This window comes from Nothoprocta perdicaria, unplaced genomic scaffold (assembly GCF_003342845.1).
Source record: "Nothoprocta perdicaria isolate Ctin4 unplaced genomic scaffold, notPer1 scaffold_3, whole genome shotgun sequence".
NCBI classification, from domain to species: Eukaryota; Metazoa; Chordata; class Aves; order Tinamiformes; family Tinamidae; genus Nothoprocta; species Nothoprocta perdicaria.
Window position 1 is genome coordinate 2,015,383 of NW_020455532.1, and position 17,478 is coordinate 2,032,860.

General features: G+C 43.8%; 2 protein-coding genes and 1 long non-coding RNA gene across 6 annotated transcripts in view; 2 read left to right on the forward strand and 1 right to left on the reverse strand.

The window, feature by feature from the left end:
* Nucleotides 1-7,161, forward strand: part of NKAIN4 (sodium/potassium transporting ATPase interacting 4) — a 37,458-nt gene extending 30,297 nt beyond the window's left edge. The window contains exons 6-8 of one of the 2 annotated variants that reach the window (XR_003249883.1): nucleotides 2,211-2,295; nucleotides 5,681-5,771; nucleotides 6,225-7,161. Coding sequence is in view for 1 of the 2 variants with exons in the window: in XM_026042268.1 (XP_025898053.1) it covers nucleotides 2,211-2,295; nucleotides 6,225-6,234 (95 nt within the window). In the remaining variant the exon portion in view is untranslated. The remainder of the gene's footprint in view (nucleotides 1-2,210; nucleotides 2,296-5,680; nucleotides 5,772-6,224) is intronic. The other variant, XM_026042268.1, reaches the window with a different exon arrangement.
* A 1,600-nt stretch (nucleotides 7,162-8,761) lies between these two features.
* Nucleotides 8,762-15,594, reverse strand: BIRC7 (baculoviral IAP repeat containing 7). 3 transcript variants are annotated; one of them, XM_026042265.1, is made up of 9 exons: nucleotides 15,514-15,594; nucleotides 14,179-14,702; nucleotides 13,014-13,113; nucleotides 12,652-12,733; nucleotides 12,513-12,558; nucleotides 11,326-11,541; nucleotides 10,402-10,473; nucleotides 9,717-9,927; nucleotides 8,762-9,047 (listed from the first exon to the last, which is right to left on the reverse strand). In XM_026042265.1, exons 2-8 carry the CDS (start codon nucleotides 14,696-14,698, stop codon nucleotides 9,725-9,727), a joined length of 1,239 nt encoding a protein of 412 aa, XP_025898050.1. In that variant the 5' UTR covers nucleotides 14,699-14,702; nucleotides 15,514-15,594; the 3' UTR covers nucleotides 8,762-9,047; nucleotides 9,717-9,724. The 3 variants fall into 3 exon arrangements, with proteins under 3 accessions (XP_025898050.1, XP_025898049.1, XP_025898051.1); XM_026042264.1 differs by having other exon boundaries at nucleotides 15,507-15,594; XM_026042266.1 differs by lacking the exon at nucleotides 11,326-11,541 and having other exon boundaries at nucleotides 15,507-15,594.
* Nucleotides 15,595-15,748: 154 nt separating this feature from the next.
* LOC112949814 lies at nucleotides 15,749-16,567 on the forward strand. Its single transcript, XR_003249888.1, has 2 exons — nucleotides 15,749-15,938; nucleotides 16,086-16,567. It is a non-coding gene; the product is annotated as an uncharacterized LOC112949814 (long non-coding RNA).
* The last annotated feature ends 911 nt before the right edge of the window (nucleotides 16,568-17,478 follow it).

The following is a 17,478-nucleotide window of genomic DNA, read 5'->3' on the forward strand; positions in this document are numbered from 1 at the left end:
TGTGCTGGATGCTGTAATGCTGTTGCTCTTGCAGCACAGGGAAGCTGGGTGTTGGCTACTCACCTTGGCAATGTGCTGCTTTCTGAGTTTGAATTCTTGGCGTGGTTGAATCCGTGTTTTACTGAGCAGGTCTAGGCCAGTTAGCTTCAGCTAAGAATCCAGTCCAAAAGATTCAGAGCCCCGGATCAGAGCTTCCTCAAGCTATTTGTTAGGACTGTGCAAGTAGCTCTGTCCTTGTAAAGAGCAGCTGGAGTGGATGGTAGATGAAGAGCAACAGCTTTGAACTGGTTATTTGAAAGTATGTGAAGAATGTTATTTCAAAGGGTTGAGCTGGGATGAATTGCTGGTCTGACTCTGTGTTTTTCTGTTGTTTCCTGGGTGGCTGAACTGATTCTACTGGCTTTATTGATTACTTGCAGCTTGGCAATACATTTTGGGTCTACATTATAATTAATATTTCTTTTAATTACCCTAGAGCTCTCCCTATAGCTGAAGAGCTTGAGTTCTGGGCTCCCTTTTAATATTGTAAAGTAACAACTCGACAGCGCATGTTTTATGGCAGAGATCTCYTAGAAGCAGCAATCACACAGAAGCAGCATTATCTAGAAATGCAGAGCTGTTAATTTCAGGATACAATTTTTTTTTCCCCCACTAGCAAATTCCTTTCCCCAACCGGTTTCCCAGCTTGGAATTAAAATGCCAGCTTGAATAATTAACAATGACAAACCATCAATATTTCACACTCGCAGTGGTAGATCCTTCCAGTGACCCGAACAAATTTGAGCTGCRTTTTAATTTTCTCTTCCATTTGTGGTTTCTTTTAAATGTTCCTTTGATATGCAGCATGGAGTAATTATAAGTGCTGAGGCACATTAATCACGAAGCTCATGCTAACGTGATTTTCATGAGAAAACACAGCAGTAGGGATCTACTAATGCTGAATTGCGGGCAAGAATATTTCAGATGTAGGAATGCATTGTAATGCATGGCGGCTAGTGACGAGGAACTATAGTTAAGATTTTTTGGAAATAACACAGGGTTTTGGTGCTTCCATAGCCGAGTACTCAGCTAAGGTAAGTGTTGAAGGAGCTGGATAGTTACTGAAGAAGGTCTTTAAGGTCTCCTAATTGAGACATTTCACAACTGAGGTAATGCCATTAGTATCTGTCTTTTAAAATGAAGACAATAATTTGTACTTTAGAATTTTTAGAGAGTTTTTTCACTTTTTTTTTTTTTTTTTTTTTTTTTTGATTTTACATTGCTTGCTTAAAAATACCAGAAATCCATAGCAATATATAGCTAGAATCCGAAATACTAGTGCCACCTTCAGGAAAGAAACCCAAACAGGCACTTACATGGTTAAAAAGACTCTCGGTTGGTTTTAGATGTCATTTGTAGGGGACAGAAGMTTTCACGCTTCCAAACAAAATACAGAGACTTGGCACAGAGAAGTAGTCTAAGCTGAATCCCTTTTAAAGGGTTTTTGCAAGGCCTGCGAGGTCAAACGCAAGTCACACATCGTACCCATACGGCCCTGGCTGTTCTGGCCAGCTCRGGATAGACTTGGCCTAACTTCAATGGAACTAAGAGAGGCTTGGAAAACTCTTCTGTGAGTACTAAGGGAATYGTGGCTTAGAACGGTCCTTGCTTGGTTACGTTGCCCTTGGGTGAATACTGGCAGAAGGGAGCGTTGTTCCTGTTTGTGGGCATTTAGAAGAAGCTGAGTTGGCAGAGAGGACCTGAAAAACCTCAGCGCTGAAGATAATGAAYGGACGGGGTAGCTGCAGTTCTGCAAAGCTTCTGTCTTGCCACAAAGACGAGACGAGCTCCTGCCTGGCTGCTCCTTCCAGTGCTCTGCGCGTGGCTGAGACCTCGGCCACTCAGCTCTCATGTGGAGCTGCAGCATGGAGGCGATGCCCAAAGCGGCCGAGGAGGGTCCTCCTGCGTTCCTGGGGTCTTGGTTGGGTTCTGTTGTTGGCWCTTGTGCCAGCTGGATCTCCTACTCGGGGACACTCCCCAAGAGATGGGAGGAAAAGAGGTCTCTGCAGGCACAGATTTCCAAAGAGAGCTGGAAAACCCATACTCAAATAATCATTTTTCTGTTCTCTCATCAATTTCTGTGTTTTGTCATGACATTCACCAACCTTCTCCTCTCCTTTCAACCCCCAGGCCATGTTTGTTTATTTATTTCAGTTCTGATTTTTTTTCAGTTGATTTCATTGGTGGATTTGATCCATTTCCTCTCTACCATGTCAATGAAAAACCCACCAACTTTTTGTTCAAGCAGACATACCTGTAAGTATCAGCTCCTGCGCTAAGAGGCTGCACTCAGAGCCTCCTGCCTTGGCTCAGGGGTGCCGTGGGCTCGGGATTGTTCCTCCGTTCAGCTGGGTTTCTCCAGCAGGTTTTTTGGATGTGGATAAGCCACAGCAAGAGCAGAACGTAATTCTCCATCTCAAGGTTGCATTGTGGTCCCCCAGGCAGTGCCTCGATCATAGAGCTCTGCAGAGGGAAAAATATAGGCAACTTCTACAGTTATTTAAGCTCTTAGTTCTGTGCACAGTCACAACTGAACTCTGATCTAAGTTCCACATCAATWCTTGGCCACACCTTTGCCATCATCCCCTAACCCTTGCTCAGGCTGGCACAAAATCTGACAGTGTCACTGGCACAAGGTCCCAGGGCCACCCTCTCTCTGCAGGATAAAGAGCAGCACTAAGATCTGAATTTCTCATACTCCTTGTTGAGAAGCTTCAAAGAAGGCAATTCAATGGGCAGAAATTTAAGAGCAGTTGTCAAGGGAGGTTGTTTTTTCTGAAAATATGGTTACCAGAGAGCTCTGCCAAGAAGAAACATTTGAGAATGGGGGAGAAACGCAGGGCTGAGGAAAGAAAAACTGCCCTCAAATCACTTTGCACAAGTGATGGTGTGATGCAGCACAGGGTGACTATGCCCTTCGCCACTGCAGCGTGCAGCACGAGTCCAGGAGAACAAGTTATTTCTGCCAAGCAGTTAAACTCCCTGCAAGTTTAGGGGGGCAATAACAGCATTAGGAGGGATTCTACAGGAAATTAAATATTGATTTCCTTCCCATTTTGGCATGGCAGGATGGGCAGGGTGCAGAAGTCGTGGAGCTTCAGGCAGTTCTCTGATTTACTAGTGTGACACAGCAGTGTGGGGAGGAAACATCACACTTCCACACTAGAGGATTTGGGCTGCTTTTATTTTAAAATGATATATTTATATTTTTTGTAAAATAAGCTAGTACTTATTAAGTTTTCCATATAGGGTGATCATAATATGAATGGTAATATAAAATTTCCCTACAAGGTGCTCATTAAGATGGCAAGCTACTAATAAAGTGCAATTCTGCCACTTCATTCCCCTTCTGCAGAGCATCCCTCACACACCGATAGCTTCTGTCTGCACAATATAATATTGTTGGGGGAGTCACTGGAAGTGAGAACAGCTTCTGAGCAGTAAAAGCGACCCTCTGAATTTCACCACCAGCTGTTTTTGCAGAGTCCTCCTACTCGTGGTGTTTCCTTTACCTGGACGAGCAGGAGAGGAGCAGTGATGACCAAGCAGAACATTGCTCACCTAACAGGCCTGCTGCACCRAGATGCCCTTGTCCTGCTGTGAAAGCCACTTCACAATGACTGAAGGCATCTCCTTTTTCACACCCTGTTCCAGAAGATGCAGAACAATAAAAACATCCAACTGCCTTCCAATTTTAAGAGCAGCTAGGCTCAGGAACACGCACCTTGCAGCTTCTCTGCTTCTCGATGGAAGAAGCCTCGATTGAAGTCAAATTCATTCTGAAACTACAGAGTCAGGGCAGACAGCAACACCGACACTGCCACTTTTCCTTTTAGGATGGCACCCCCATCCCCATCAATAATCAGCTGCTCTCCTGATAACCACCTTGCCCTGTTGCTGCAACCCTCCCTCCCTCTAACAGGATCCATTTCATTCATTGCTGTCTAATAGAGTTATTCCCATCACTCCAGTTTTATCTGTCCTTTTCCAATAATATCTCCCTCCTTCCTCTCCTCCTAACCTGCCCATGCCCTTGCATGCATCTTCCCACGTCCTCCTTCTTCATGTCTCCAAGTTATTTTTATCCTATTGCTTACAAAGACACAATTAAATCGTTTCATCTCAATTAGCACCCCCAACACTCACTCTGCAACAATGATTTCTATAAATACARTTATTTCTATTTCAGGTTCCACAGCTGTTTCTGTTATATATTTCATTGGCTCCGGAGGTTTTTTGGCTGTGATAATTTCTATTTCAAGTCACAAATTCAACAGACTCAACAGAAACAGGGAAAACTGCTTGAAACCTCACTGTAGTAGAGTTACCCTTAATCTCACCACCACTTCCCAGTCAAGGCACTGGACTAACTTTTAGCTTTATCAAGTTTTAGATTTATACATCAGTTATTGAAACCAAAACTCATGTTCTCCTGAGGCCCAGAAACACTGCCCCAACTTCTAAACTCTTGCCATTCATCAGCTAAAGCTCAACCTAAGGCCAGAGTTGCTTGTCACAGTCTCCTCTTTGGTTTCACAGGCAAGGGCTTCAGTTCAGAGCAGCTTTTGTTCTTCTGTTCTTGTGTGTGGTCATAGACCTCTCATTATTTAACACAAGGACACRTTCTTGCAGCAATAGCCCTCCAAGGGTTAACCAAGAGTCCTTTGAAGTTTCTGCCTAAGGCTGTTAAATCCAAGTGTCCTCAAATACCTGCCAAGACACCAGGAGGGCCAGATCATCAGGATAACTTGACATCACCTCTAGCCTGCTACTCCATTCAAGTCTTTTACCTGAGAACATGATTCTCTCCATTTGTTTCAGAAAGTAGGCTGTGTAATCTTAATTACCAAGCAAATCATCTGGAGTCATTTTTCTACTTGATTTAGCACTAAAGCAGGTGCCTGCTGGGTGACAAGCAGCAGCCTATGTTTATTTAAAACAGTGAGACAGGCAACAGGTCCACYTGCATTTGAAGATATTTAGAAAACCAAGAAGAGCGTTCCAGGTGCGAGGCTTCTCTCCTTAGCACTTACTGCAATAAGTTATTAATATGATAGGGTATCACTTAAGAGCTTTAATTTCACTTATTTGGGTTGCCAGTTTCACTGGCTTTGTTTTCCTCAGCTCTGCCCTTCAGAAGGGTTCACAGGCTGACACCCAAGGTGTCACTTTGATCAGCTGGAGGCTCCATCAGTGACACATCAGCAACAGGAGGCAGCAGTTGACTGAATGATCTAAGGTTCCAATTGGCAATTGCTGCCTTTAATGCTCCCTAGTCAGCTCTTCTGCAGCAGCCTGTCTGCAAGTGGAAGGTGTGAAGCAGCTGCAAGCAGGCACTATTAAAAGACCAAAACCCATAAAAAAAATCCAAAACCAAAAAAAAAAAAAAAAAAACCACTTACTGGTTGAAAGCAGCTTCTTCAATAGATAGGTGACAACTGATAGGTACTAGGATGCAAACAACAAAATCTTCAGTTTCAAATCTAAAGTGAAACACTCAGGGAAGGGGAGAAGCATTTTTTTCTTTTACAAGTTTTTGTTTAATGGCTAGAAYGCTTTGCAAAGGAAAGTTATTTAAATCAGGGGGAAAAAAGAATCTTACTTACAAGAACAAACAAAATGCTTCTGCTTTTCTTTCTAGGTAGACTTTTTTCCTAAAAAAAAAACATTTACTGAACATCAACATGAATTTTCATACTCTTTTGATCAACCTGAAGCTGCATGTTTAAGAGGTGATGTTTCAGCTGAAAACATTCACTCATCTTTATCACTAGCTACAAAAGTAGATCTGCTAGTCCTGCTTCTACACCAAAAAGCATAGAATTGCAATTTCAAGAAGTTGTTTTATTCCAGAGATGTTCCCCAACTTTAAAATCCCAAATTTTATGCCACTCCAAAAGCTCTAACACTTCAGCACATACCTTTAGTCTAACTGCAGTATATTCAGGTCCATTATAGGCATAATATTCTTTCTAGACTTGAAGACTACTTAACCATATTACATTTAATATTTCAATCTTCCTCTTCATCCATCCGTAGTCAAGGGTACTTACAAAATGAAAAAGGACAACAAAAAAGAACTTTGTAATTTTGCCCTCATTAGTTGCACACCATTTGTGTTGTTTTAAATGAAGAGCTCACTACTTGCCCCAGGTTGATTCCCTGCCTCCCCCTTCTCTCCACAGGCCTGCGTAAGTAGAGGATGCTGGAGGATGGCGCGAGCTCACGCTCCGCTCCCAAAGGTGCCACAAGAAGCTGTTCCTGCCGCCCGGATCTGCAGCAGAGGAAATGCAGAGCGCTGAACCCCGTTCCACTTCTTGCTTCTCCTTTTCAACTGCAATGAATGTACATCGAGGAACAGCCACGGGGTTTGTCCTTAAGCCTCGGAGTGCCCTGATGAGCCACTGCGACCAGAGTCCGGTCATTGCGGCCAACAAATGGCACGGAGGCCCCTGGRAGCCTCTCGAGGGACATGATTCAAGCAGGAGCCGCTTCCTCCCACCACAGAGCCGCAGAGAAGGAAGTGCTGAGAATGGCCCTGGGACAKCGCAGAAGTTCTGTAGTTAGTTTCTTCCCACCTCCTTTCCCCTTGTTCTGAAATGGGCCTAAATCCCCTAACACATCATCTCCTCCCCACCTGCATAGAACCAGGTGGGGGCTATTTACAGGTCAGTTTTCTAGCTGCCCTCCCTCCGCTTTTTTGGTATAAAGTTACAGCCTTTTTTTTTATTATTATTATTATTATTTCTCTCTCATCCAAGACCCCCCTCCTCATTTTCTAATCCTTATGCGTGGTGGACTCTGCAGCAACAGGAGCTTGTCCTGGATTTCAATGGTCTGTGACTGACCTTCTGCAACACTGACCTGCTAAAGGCTGGGAGAAGCTCCAAGTCTTCCCTCACCACGGAGCTCAGCCCCACTCCTCCACGCCAAGCAGCTCTAACTCCCTCTGGGTTCACTCACCTACATTCACTAAATGCTGGTGTAGCCACACGCACAACTGATACCTGCTGCAGGACACTGGAAAAACACCTAGTTTTTAATGTAACAGACTTTTTGTGCCTGCTTTCCCCATCAGGCAGCTACATTCACTCCACACACCCCCTGACAACACCCTCCTAGAAGCCTTTTTTGATTTATTTCCAAGGATATMTCTTCCAGGACAATATAGAGGGGAGGAGCAAATGGAGAATATGTATAATTAAGTTGCATTAACCAGCTACAGTAATTAATTGGGAAAGAAACACACAACGTCAGTTTTGTTCACCACAKCTCCCAGCATGCCAGGACTGAGTGCATTTGCACAGCCAACCTGTTATTCTTTGGCTGGTGTGGTCAGAAGTGCTGCTGCCACTTTGTCCTGCCTAGTCACTCCAAGATCACTTGGAATTTTTGAATGCTTTTCAAACCTGAAGCTATGCTGGGAAAGGGAAGTGCGAGGGAAGAATTAAAGAAATAAAAATATTAAGTGGTAAAAATCAAAGATTGAATTTCTTTGATTTCTTTGTCTTATTCTAAAGGATCCAGGAGGCAAAACACTGTTCTAAAGCACTGAAAGAATGAGCAGTAAGAGAACACACACACACTGCATGGTTGTGCAGATACTCACAGCCATCCAAAAAACTCTGTATTCTGACCAGGTGCCAGTTTAAGTAAAGCTACTTGAGGGATGCAATTTATTTTAAGGTCAGTGTTCCTTCTCTTTACCACAACTTCTGACTGAGCACATACCTAAAAGAAAAGCTGACCAGCTGCTTGGTCATCTGGTGAAATGATTATAGCCCCATCTGACAGAATGTTGCTGCCCCCATATTGGTCACTGGGCCACCACAGGAAGCATCCACATCTCTGGAACCATGGACTTAAACATCTTCCTCAGCTCTGGCACATGCCAGTAAGGGTCAGTTAAGTAATTACACATCATGAATTGTTAGCTACAGAACCACTATTCTTCTTTCTGTCCTATGAGGAACACAAATATCTTTATCTTCAGCTTGTAGTTGAAGTAAAATAGAGGCTCAGGTTAAGCATGTAACATTACCAGCAAGAGTCTTAATTTAAGTCCAGTACAATAAGAGGGGAAGAAAATGAGAAACTATATGAAGAACCCTATTGCATACCTAATTACCTGCCCTGGTTTTCAAGAGCAGTGCCATCCACATCTTGTGCTCCCACATCCCTTCTTCCTGGCTTCTTGTGCTACACCTACRTCCTGCAAGCCTGTGCAATACCATGACTTGTTAGAGCATCAGCTCCCAGTCCTTTGGATCTTTCAAACTGTAAGGAAAAAAAAGAGCAGTTGAGGATTTTGCTCAATGGTTCCCTTATTGCCAAGTTAAGAGTGCCCTCTATTGGGGACAGGCAGCCCTTGGGACTCAGGGCTAGGCAGAAACACCTCACAAGTCACTACAGGGACATTTCCCTTTTGAGGTTGAAGGGTTTGGAGGACAAACCCACACACTCAGCCCAGCTCTGCAGGCTCCCAGGGAAACCACTAACGAGTGGTGAGAGCTGTTGCTTCCTTCACCTGTGCTTCCACAGCCRAACTTGGTTCCCTGATGTCCTTCAGTACCACCTACTGCCCAATACCTCTTGTACATCATTGATTCCCCCAACAGGGCATTACACTAAAATCAGATGCTTAAACCTCCACAAGATAGAGGGGAAAAAAACTTTTATTCAGTGAAAAAAATGCCTTTAAAACATACATTCTTTCTCTTAAGCCAGTTAACCTATTAACAAGCTGTATTATTGACAAAGCTGTCTTTCTTTGAGAAGGGGTACATGGTGAAATACCACAGTTGRGCTAAGAGCCATCAGTTTAGCCAGCAAAGAGAAGTCCTAAAAAAGGGTAAGTTTCCACAACTGTCTTCCAGCAGGACAGTCTCCAATAGCCTGGAGAGGCTTTACAGCAAGCTTGCAGGAGATCATCCAGGAAACCAGATCAAAGAGTCTTCCACCTTCTGTCTAGACAAGATCATCATGCTGACAACACAGGTTGGAAAAATCTACAAACAGATTAGAGTTTTCACTTAATGAGGCAAATTCAGTGATTGCTGAAACATTTCTCAGTTGAAACCTCAAACGAATGGTCTTGAACTATTAACATTTGTCCAATCCTCTTCCCCCTCACAGCAAAGATATCAGAACAAACAGAAATAAAAACCACCCACTGCTTTCCCCACAATACACACAGCTCGGCMTTCTAGTCCAAGGAGGGCGTTTGTTATAAAAATAGTCTACATTTCACTTAGTTATGGAAGGCAAATATCAACCCAGGAAGGATAAAGCTCATTATTTTCATCATCTCCAAGCAGCTGGAATGGAAGAAATGGAAGAAAAAGAGAGAGTCCCTTGAAAACAGCCCTTGATTTCAACAGAGCTGGATTCATTTGAATATGCAAGACTTCAGAGGAGGATAATCTCTGTCAACAGAAGCCTCTCATTTTGGTGGGTAAAAGCAACTAGCAGAGTTCTTCTGGAGCAATCTTCCAGCAAGGTCAGTAAGAGCCTATCAGCAACCCTTACAGCAGGCACTATGCAAAGAAATGCATTTAAAATTTGGTGAATGCCTGCATTTAGGCAGCCAAACTACCATGCAAATGAGATTGCTCACTTACTTTGCTYATCTGTTTTGTTACCACTGGATTTTACAGGCTATCTTTCCCCTCAAATACCTTTTACTTCAGGACATGAAAGTCCTCACGCTTCCCCGGATGACTGCTCTGCAGATAGGACACAGTCTCAGGTTGGGTGCACATTCTGCACAAGCTACCAGGTGGCCACAAGGCACAAAGACAACAGACACATCTCTGTCCATGCACACTTTGCACATCTTCTCCTCTCGCAAGCGCCGCAGCTGCTCTTCTGTGCTCAGTGGCACCTCAGCTTTAAGAGATGGAAGAGAGAAAAGCCCAAGTGTTAGCAATAAAGTTAGTCCAGAGTGACAACGCTATGATCTACARACGCCATATCCCTACTAATTACTCATCCTTTTGTTCAGAGGGTGAAAATAGCAGAGGTACCCTTCTCAGGTAACTGTTTAACTGAAACCCCCTATAGCTATTTTAGCCTCTTGGCTGACATTTATCTCCACATGCTGGACTAGMTGGGTGGGAAGGGACAAACATGGCTATACTGCACAATGGAATATCTCTGGGATGAGTTTCAAATAGATACGTCTTTTTTTGGTGTGTTTCACAGTGGAGCCCTAATTGCTGAATAAGCAATGTTCAGTTACCATGCAAACTAGAACACACAGATATTCAGAATTAACAAAGGAACAGAAAGAGCACTCCTTTTTCTGTTATAGGAGCTATCCTAGTTTTGACCGATTTCCCCGCCAGCATCACTTCAGTGCACCTGATTCCTTTTGTTGCACAGGTTGTGTTTCTTCTCTTGAACCGGATCTTTCACWCTCTCTCTGATCAGAAGCTGTATAAACAGGAAAAAGACATTAAACAATTACCACTTTCCTCCCTCTTCAAACAGGGCTGTGTTTRAAGAGATGCAATATCCTGGGTCTCACTAGCCTCTGATCAAACTCCTCTTCACAGGGCTATTAACACTAAATACAGCCTGGTCTAGTTGAYGTCTCTGAAATTGCACATCCTGCAAAAGATGTTACCATATGTCTGCATTGCATTCTCTCCCCACAGAAGCTGATTTAAGTTCTGCTGGACAGGGGAAACCCTCATCTGCTTTTTCCTGAATGATTATTTTATGCCTCGACATAGCTAAGGAGGTGGGTARCCTGACACATGGAGACAAGGGGTTTGGAAAGCAGGCTTGCTCCCCCCAAAAAAGATATATGTATAAGCATACAAAGTTCAGCTTCAGCCTCAAATTCATTCCACCCAGACACCCAGAACAGGTAACACCACAGATACAAGTAAGTTGAGAGRAAAGCACATTATCCAGGGAGATGCAAGACAAGTAGTTCTTACCAAGCCCTTGGTTCAGCTTTAAGAAGGTTTGGAGCCCACGCTCACCCTAGAAGCCTTCCTTCAGGCAACTKCCCAAGTCTGTCTGCATCAATAGGTCTGAATTTACCTCCACACACAGAGCTGCCACCTACTTTAAGGGCAGCAGCAAAGACTGAAGAATATTCACACGACACCCCAAGACAGATATAGTTACTAGCATGCCAGTAAACACAGCCTCCTCGGGCACCATGAAAGCAGAAAGAGAATGCAGATCTGCAAGACAAGCCCAAAACAGTGCTCAAAGTCAAGTGAATAAGAGGTTAAACTACCACCAAGATTACGGGTGGGCAAGCTGGCATACCTCTTGTTTCTTGTGCACTGCTGCTCCCTCCCCAGTCTGTCTGAAGCAGCTCAGAAACYAGTTCAGACTCAGAAAGGTAGCAGGTCCCAGTCAGCAAGTACTTATTCCCTACCACGGTAGCCACCAGAGCAGGGTCAAAGCCCATCTGCAGGATATTCTGCAGTATAGAAGACTCCTCCAGAGGAGGAGACTGCAATTCCCCATTTCTCACCATATCTGTAAAGCAGTGAGCAGATACTTYACCAGAAAGCAGAAACTTTGGGGCATCATAATCTGCCACTCCCAGTGAATGCTRTAGAGTGACAACAACATCAATATATAGATACCTATATAACTATYAATGTCCAGACTTATGGTTTGCTGCTTCCAATCATGATTCACAAAAGTCACTGTAAGAAAATCTCACAAAAGGCAGAGGATTATAAATTTCTAATGTTGCATTCTACAGTGTCAGCAGATCAAGACTTCTAGGGCTGTCCCCAGTGCAGTAATCTTTGAATGCTCTGGAGTGGGAAAGCAAAGTCACTTACATGGAGACCTAGAAGACCATCCCAGATGAAGTCTCTCCTTCATCCGGCTCCCATTCATCAGTAAATASTAAAGTGGGAAATTCAGCTGGCAACCCCTTCTAAAGGTTTAAGTGTTTTGAAGCTGCAACACCTTCATTCACTTCTCACACAGGTGAAAGCTTAAGTCATCTAGGCTTCCACAATGACAGGAACTAGATCTTAACCTACTTAAGTTTCCAGAAGCAGCCAATGAGTGGGAATAAGTGCCCAGGATCAACACTTTCCACGAACAGCTGGACCTTCTAGTTAGCCTCAGGTCTCTTATCAAGTTCAAGTCAAATGCTGTAGTCTGACAAAAACTCTGACAGACAAAAATCAACCCACACATGGACAAATCAATGAAAGTTTAGATAAATGACCGTAAGTCACAAGACTTCCCCCCCCCCTCAAAATCCAAGACATTTGGCTAGCTTGATTTTATATATATATGTAAAGAAAAAATCTCACAAGAGCAAGCACTTTTCTTGGGATAGAAACACCTCCCTAAAAATAGGGGAAAAACAGCTTCTAAAACATCAAAACATCTCTCAAACACCCAGTCTACAGAGCATATAGAAGGTGAGGCGAGAACAGAAGCAAAACAGAAGGCAACAYACCATGCAGTTACAGAGCACCAACCTTGGGAAGCAGAAGAATCCTGGTCAGCCTGGTGCCAGGAATCTCTCTGAAAACATCACAAGATATTCACGTAAGTGAAGCATTTGTTCAAAGCTCCCCACTGTCTAAATTCCCATCTGTTACATGTAAGATGACTCACTGGGGAGACTGCAGTGCTGAAAAAGGACTCCTGGACACCATTAACAAATTCTCTTCCCTTTGATCGCAACAAAAAYTCACACCTACGGGCAAAGAGATGCAAACAGTTTAGCAGAGGATCTTTCCAAATGAAAGCAGTAGTAGTGGTTTGAGGTTTAGAAGCAATGAGCACTACCAGCTTACAGACAGATGCTCTATTTGGTAAGGAAGAGGGATTATCATAGTCTTCCTGTCCTTGCAGGAAGGAGGACAATATCAAGCAGCTTGTGTTTCCCCCTCCATTCAGTCTTAATGTTTGGCTCAGCTGTCACGTTCTTTGGAAGAAAAGTCACAGGAGATATGAAAATAAAGCAGCTCAGTTACCTTGGGTACCATTTTGCATGTTCTCTCCAAGGGTCATCTCCAAACTCCCAGTTTCTCACACTTCCATCACAGTAAAAGCACCTCACCATGTCACCTTGGCCTGAAATGAGAAAAAAAWKRAAAAAAATCATAGAAGCATAGAGATGATTCCCAGAAACATAGCATAAGAAAAAATTCAGTACAAAAACCAACACAAAGCCTAGGCCACAGGACAGARGGGAGGCACACATGAGTTGTGCAGGCTGTTTAGGGGCAGGGAATCAGATGAGGGCATTGAACCACCACAGCTGCAGCTAGTTGAGACTATTCCAGAACGGGGTCACAAGCTAACAAGCAGCACACCTGCTAACACTACACCTTTCCCATACACACACTGCCAACCAAGCCCCTCTCACCTGCCTTTAGAGTAAAGGCTTTAATTAGTTATATCCAGACAGACTTGGTTTCCTACCCCACAAGCTGCTACTCTGGATAATCAGCTCCTGGTGATCCAGACAATCTCTCCAGCTTCTGTTCCATAGGTATAAAGGATTTACCACAACATGGTCCCAAGCAATGCAGCCTGCTATTGTGCCTATCCTCTCAGCTCAGGGGACATGCCCAAAACACAGAAGGCAGCTCTCCCTGCCAATATTTAATTACACTTTGGAATTAATACGCTGTAATTACTTGCTCTGGCTGCTCAGCCCAGTAAGCAGCATTTATTCAAAACCAGCAAAGCCTCCTCAAGGGGAAACAACTGAAATTCCACTAAACAAGAAACACGTTTCTGAGGAAACATGCAAAATCTTTCAGTTCTGCAATGCAAGTCTGGAATCCTCATGGCAACAACAAGCCATGACAGCTAAATGGGACTAATATCTACAAGGTTTAGCTCAGCTTTATGGGGGCTTTCGAGAAGAAAAGGCTGTGGTGCATAGCAGAGCTTACATGGACCGCACACAGCAAGTTGTTGTCATTGAGAGTGGACAAGCTAAGCAAGATTTGCATCAAGCAGAGTCAAATCCTCTAACTGGAAGCTCTGGCTACAGGTGAGCACTTCTTCCCAGAACTTGATGCACTAAAAGAAGATTTAGCTAGGGATTCCAACAATTTAAATTGGATTTATAAGTCTATTTATAGATTTATAGTGTTACACTGAGGTAATTTTCCCCAAAGCACCTACCTGTGTAAAAGAATCCTGCCCTAGCGAGCTGCTGAGGATGCACCTCTGTGTATTGTGGCCAGCTCTCAAATGTAGACAGTCTCATTTCCTCTACTCCCATCTCTGGGTATTCCGGTGGATTGGGAAGGGCAGTCTCCTCACTGTCCATCCTCTGCAAGAAACTGAGGAACTGCCCATCCACACAGTCAAATATCTCCTCAAAAGCAAACACCTGTTGGCTCCCAACATCCTCACCACGAACAAATTTACAGGAAGGGAAGAACCTGAGGTGCTCTACGATGGGGCAGTCGCCAGGTACCCAGTCCTTGAGGATGCCTCCRCAGCAGAAGCACTGCACTTCATCGCCAGGACCCACGAAGAAGAAGCCGGCCTTGGCCAAGTCCCGGGCAGACACGGGCGAGCTATCCGGCCACTGCCAAAAAGTTCTTAATCTTCTGGCTTCRCTCCTCATGATGAACTTGAACAGCTGGAAACGAGCTGTCCTGAGCAGGGTGCCCTGCGGTAGCACCGTGTCCCCCATGTTCCTGTTGGGAAAGGGAGAATCCGATGAACCAGAGCTGGATCCCTGGTGGCAAGGCAGCCCTGGGCTGTGTCACACGTTGCACCTCCCCATGGCTCATCCCCACACAGTTCTGGAAAGCTCTTGTGCTCAACAAAGCCCAGCTTGTTCCTGAATTGCAGCCCAGAAAACTAGGGCTCCAATGCTTTGCTGCTCTCCSCTAAGCTTTTGCTGAGTCCTCGTTAACGTCTGGATGGAAGAAACCAGCACTTTCCAGCTTTGGAACACTTGTTGGAGGGCAAAACACAGACTGCCTCTCCAGCTAAACCCATCCAGGCTTCCAGCCCCATCACAAACCCTCAGTCACTTGCTCAGCCTTTAAAATAGTGTTAAAAGGTCCCAAACTTCTTTCACTCCTTCTAAAAGGGCATTTAAGAAGCTATAGCAAAGGAGAGAACAGCCAATCCAAAGCAAATGTTATCTCATAAGATCCAGCTTATAGCTAAACACTTTTCAGAATTTAATAGATCTTAATAGATTTTTCTATCACTTTATTATGTTTATAGTATATTTGCAAACATTCTGCAGAAAAATCTGGTAAACTTGATTAGCCTCCCCCCAATAAATTGGCATTTTAAAAAGCTACRGCACAACTAAAAGTCAATACCCTCCCACAGTCTACTACTCATACCCATTTAGCAATATATTTCTCAAGTGAAACGCAGTCAATACCAGCAGCTTTCTGCACTTAGAAAAACAGAAATATTGGGGGAAGATACCAGTACATGCAAAGAGAGTAAATAAATAAATAAAACCAAAAAGCACRCACATCTTACAGCAGCTAATATACTCCCACAAGTGCTGAACTGCTTCCCCTTCTCCCAGGTAAGGCAGAGCCTTTCTCAGAGAGGCAGAAATCTTTAGAGCAGCTAAGTGAACCCAGCTGGCACGRGAGCCTTTTCTAGTACCTGATTTTCCCTGACTGGTTGGTTTTGTGCTGAAATCCTCCAATGACTCAAGGGCCCAACTTTCCTCTGCCTACACAGGTGTCACCAGGAAAAGGCCTGATGTTCCTCCTCACGCCTCCTCCACGCAATAACTTGTTGAACAGCTAATAAACTGCCAAGCCTTGCTATGCTGCTTGTCTTCCAGGCACTGCATCCTGAGTCCCACCATGTAGTTTGTCACTGAAGCTTGGCTSCAGTATCTAGTGGCTGAGCAAAATGGTCTGAGATTCCTCCTCTCCAGGACAGCATCTCATGTGAGAACTCAGCCTTTCTGTTCTGGGATCTCCCAGGAAAATCATTGTCTTCTTTACAAGATTTATTTTGAGTTTGCAGACATTATTTGGACCTAGAATGTTTGTCCTTGGGTAGAAACAAAGCTTATTTCAGCACTTTCTGTGCAGGTAACAGCGGCAGTGGACGTGGCTCTGAAGCGCTGCTCGAGGACACCGCCCTGGGATGGCCCTGTCACACATTTCAAGGATCAGGAGCACCACCATGCACGTGATTTTGCAGATATTTGAGCTGCCTTCTCAAACGCATTAASTTGTTTAGAAGCTTGAAAGACTGAGACTGTATCAAAGGCTCCGTCCCATTTCCGTGTCCCTAAAATGAGGACTATTAAATTTTCTACCTCAGAAGTGTGTCCTAAGGATTAATTAAAGCCTCATTCTGACGTACATTAAGATTCCTTTGGATGTTGGCAACAAAACGGAGCGCTTAAGTGGCTAGGAATTACCTCTATAGCAAATGTACACCCACTTTCAGACTGCTTTCTAAACCCACAGTGAAATGGAGGTATTTTATCGTCAGATAAATCAGATCCAAGTATCACTGACGCATTCGGATGCTTTGTGGGAGCTGTCTGTGCCTTTCAGAACTAGATCAGATGACTGTGATCTACTCCACACTGGACAGGCTTGAGAGCCTTCGGAAAACTGACAGCTACTGCAGTAGCAGCTCTTAGAACTACTTCTTTGAACTATTAATGTTTTCTGTGGCCATGATTTTCTCTTTATTTTCTCCTGATGCAGTAACAGGAAAAAAAAATCTGTTTTTTTACAGGTAAACCTATACAAACATTTCAACTAAAAAGGACTGGTTTTGACACTTTTTATTTTCCATCGAATAAACTTTAATGAAAACCTTGTGAGCAGTAGGGGGCAGTGCTTATTTGCAAAGTTTACAAGATTTTGTTACATGTGAATTTCATTCTTTTTATTTTTCCACAATGAATTTATATGTATTTTCACATTATCTGCTACTCCACATACTGCACTTTAAAGATGGTGATGTTGAACACAGGGATGGCAAGTAACTTAGCCCAGTAAGTAACTTAACCAGTTTATGAGGTGTCTAGGGCAATATCCAGAAAAAGTCCTTTTCTAAATCCTCAGTTCCCTATCCACCAAGCCTGTCAAAAAGGAAAAAAAGCTGTGCAAAACCTCAGGGGAGCTGGAAAGTTGCTTCTTGACCCCAAAACAGAGAAGTATTTCCAGAAATTACTGGCCACGGTCATCAAAGGAGATTAGGAGTATGATTTACAGTTAAGGAGATGCAATTAATGTTACAATTAACAGCTATAACAATTCCCACAGTATGAAAGATCCTTTCCAAGCAGGACCTAGGTGACTTTCTCAGAGATGAGTCACGATTCATCTTCTTTACGTCTGCCCCTTCCCCTCATCCCTTCAATCTTTCCTGCTGCTTCCCATTCCAACGTGGGAGCAGCTCAGTCTCCCTGCATTCCCTCTGCCTACTCAAAGCCTCGCAGGAGGTACAGGGAATGAAAGATGG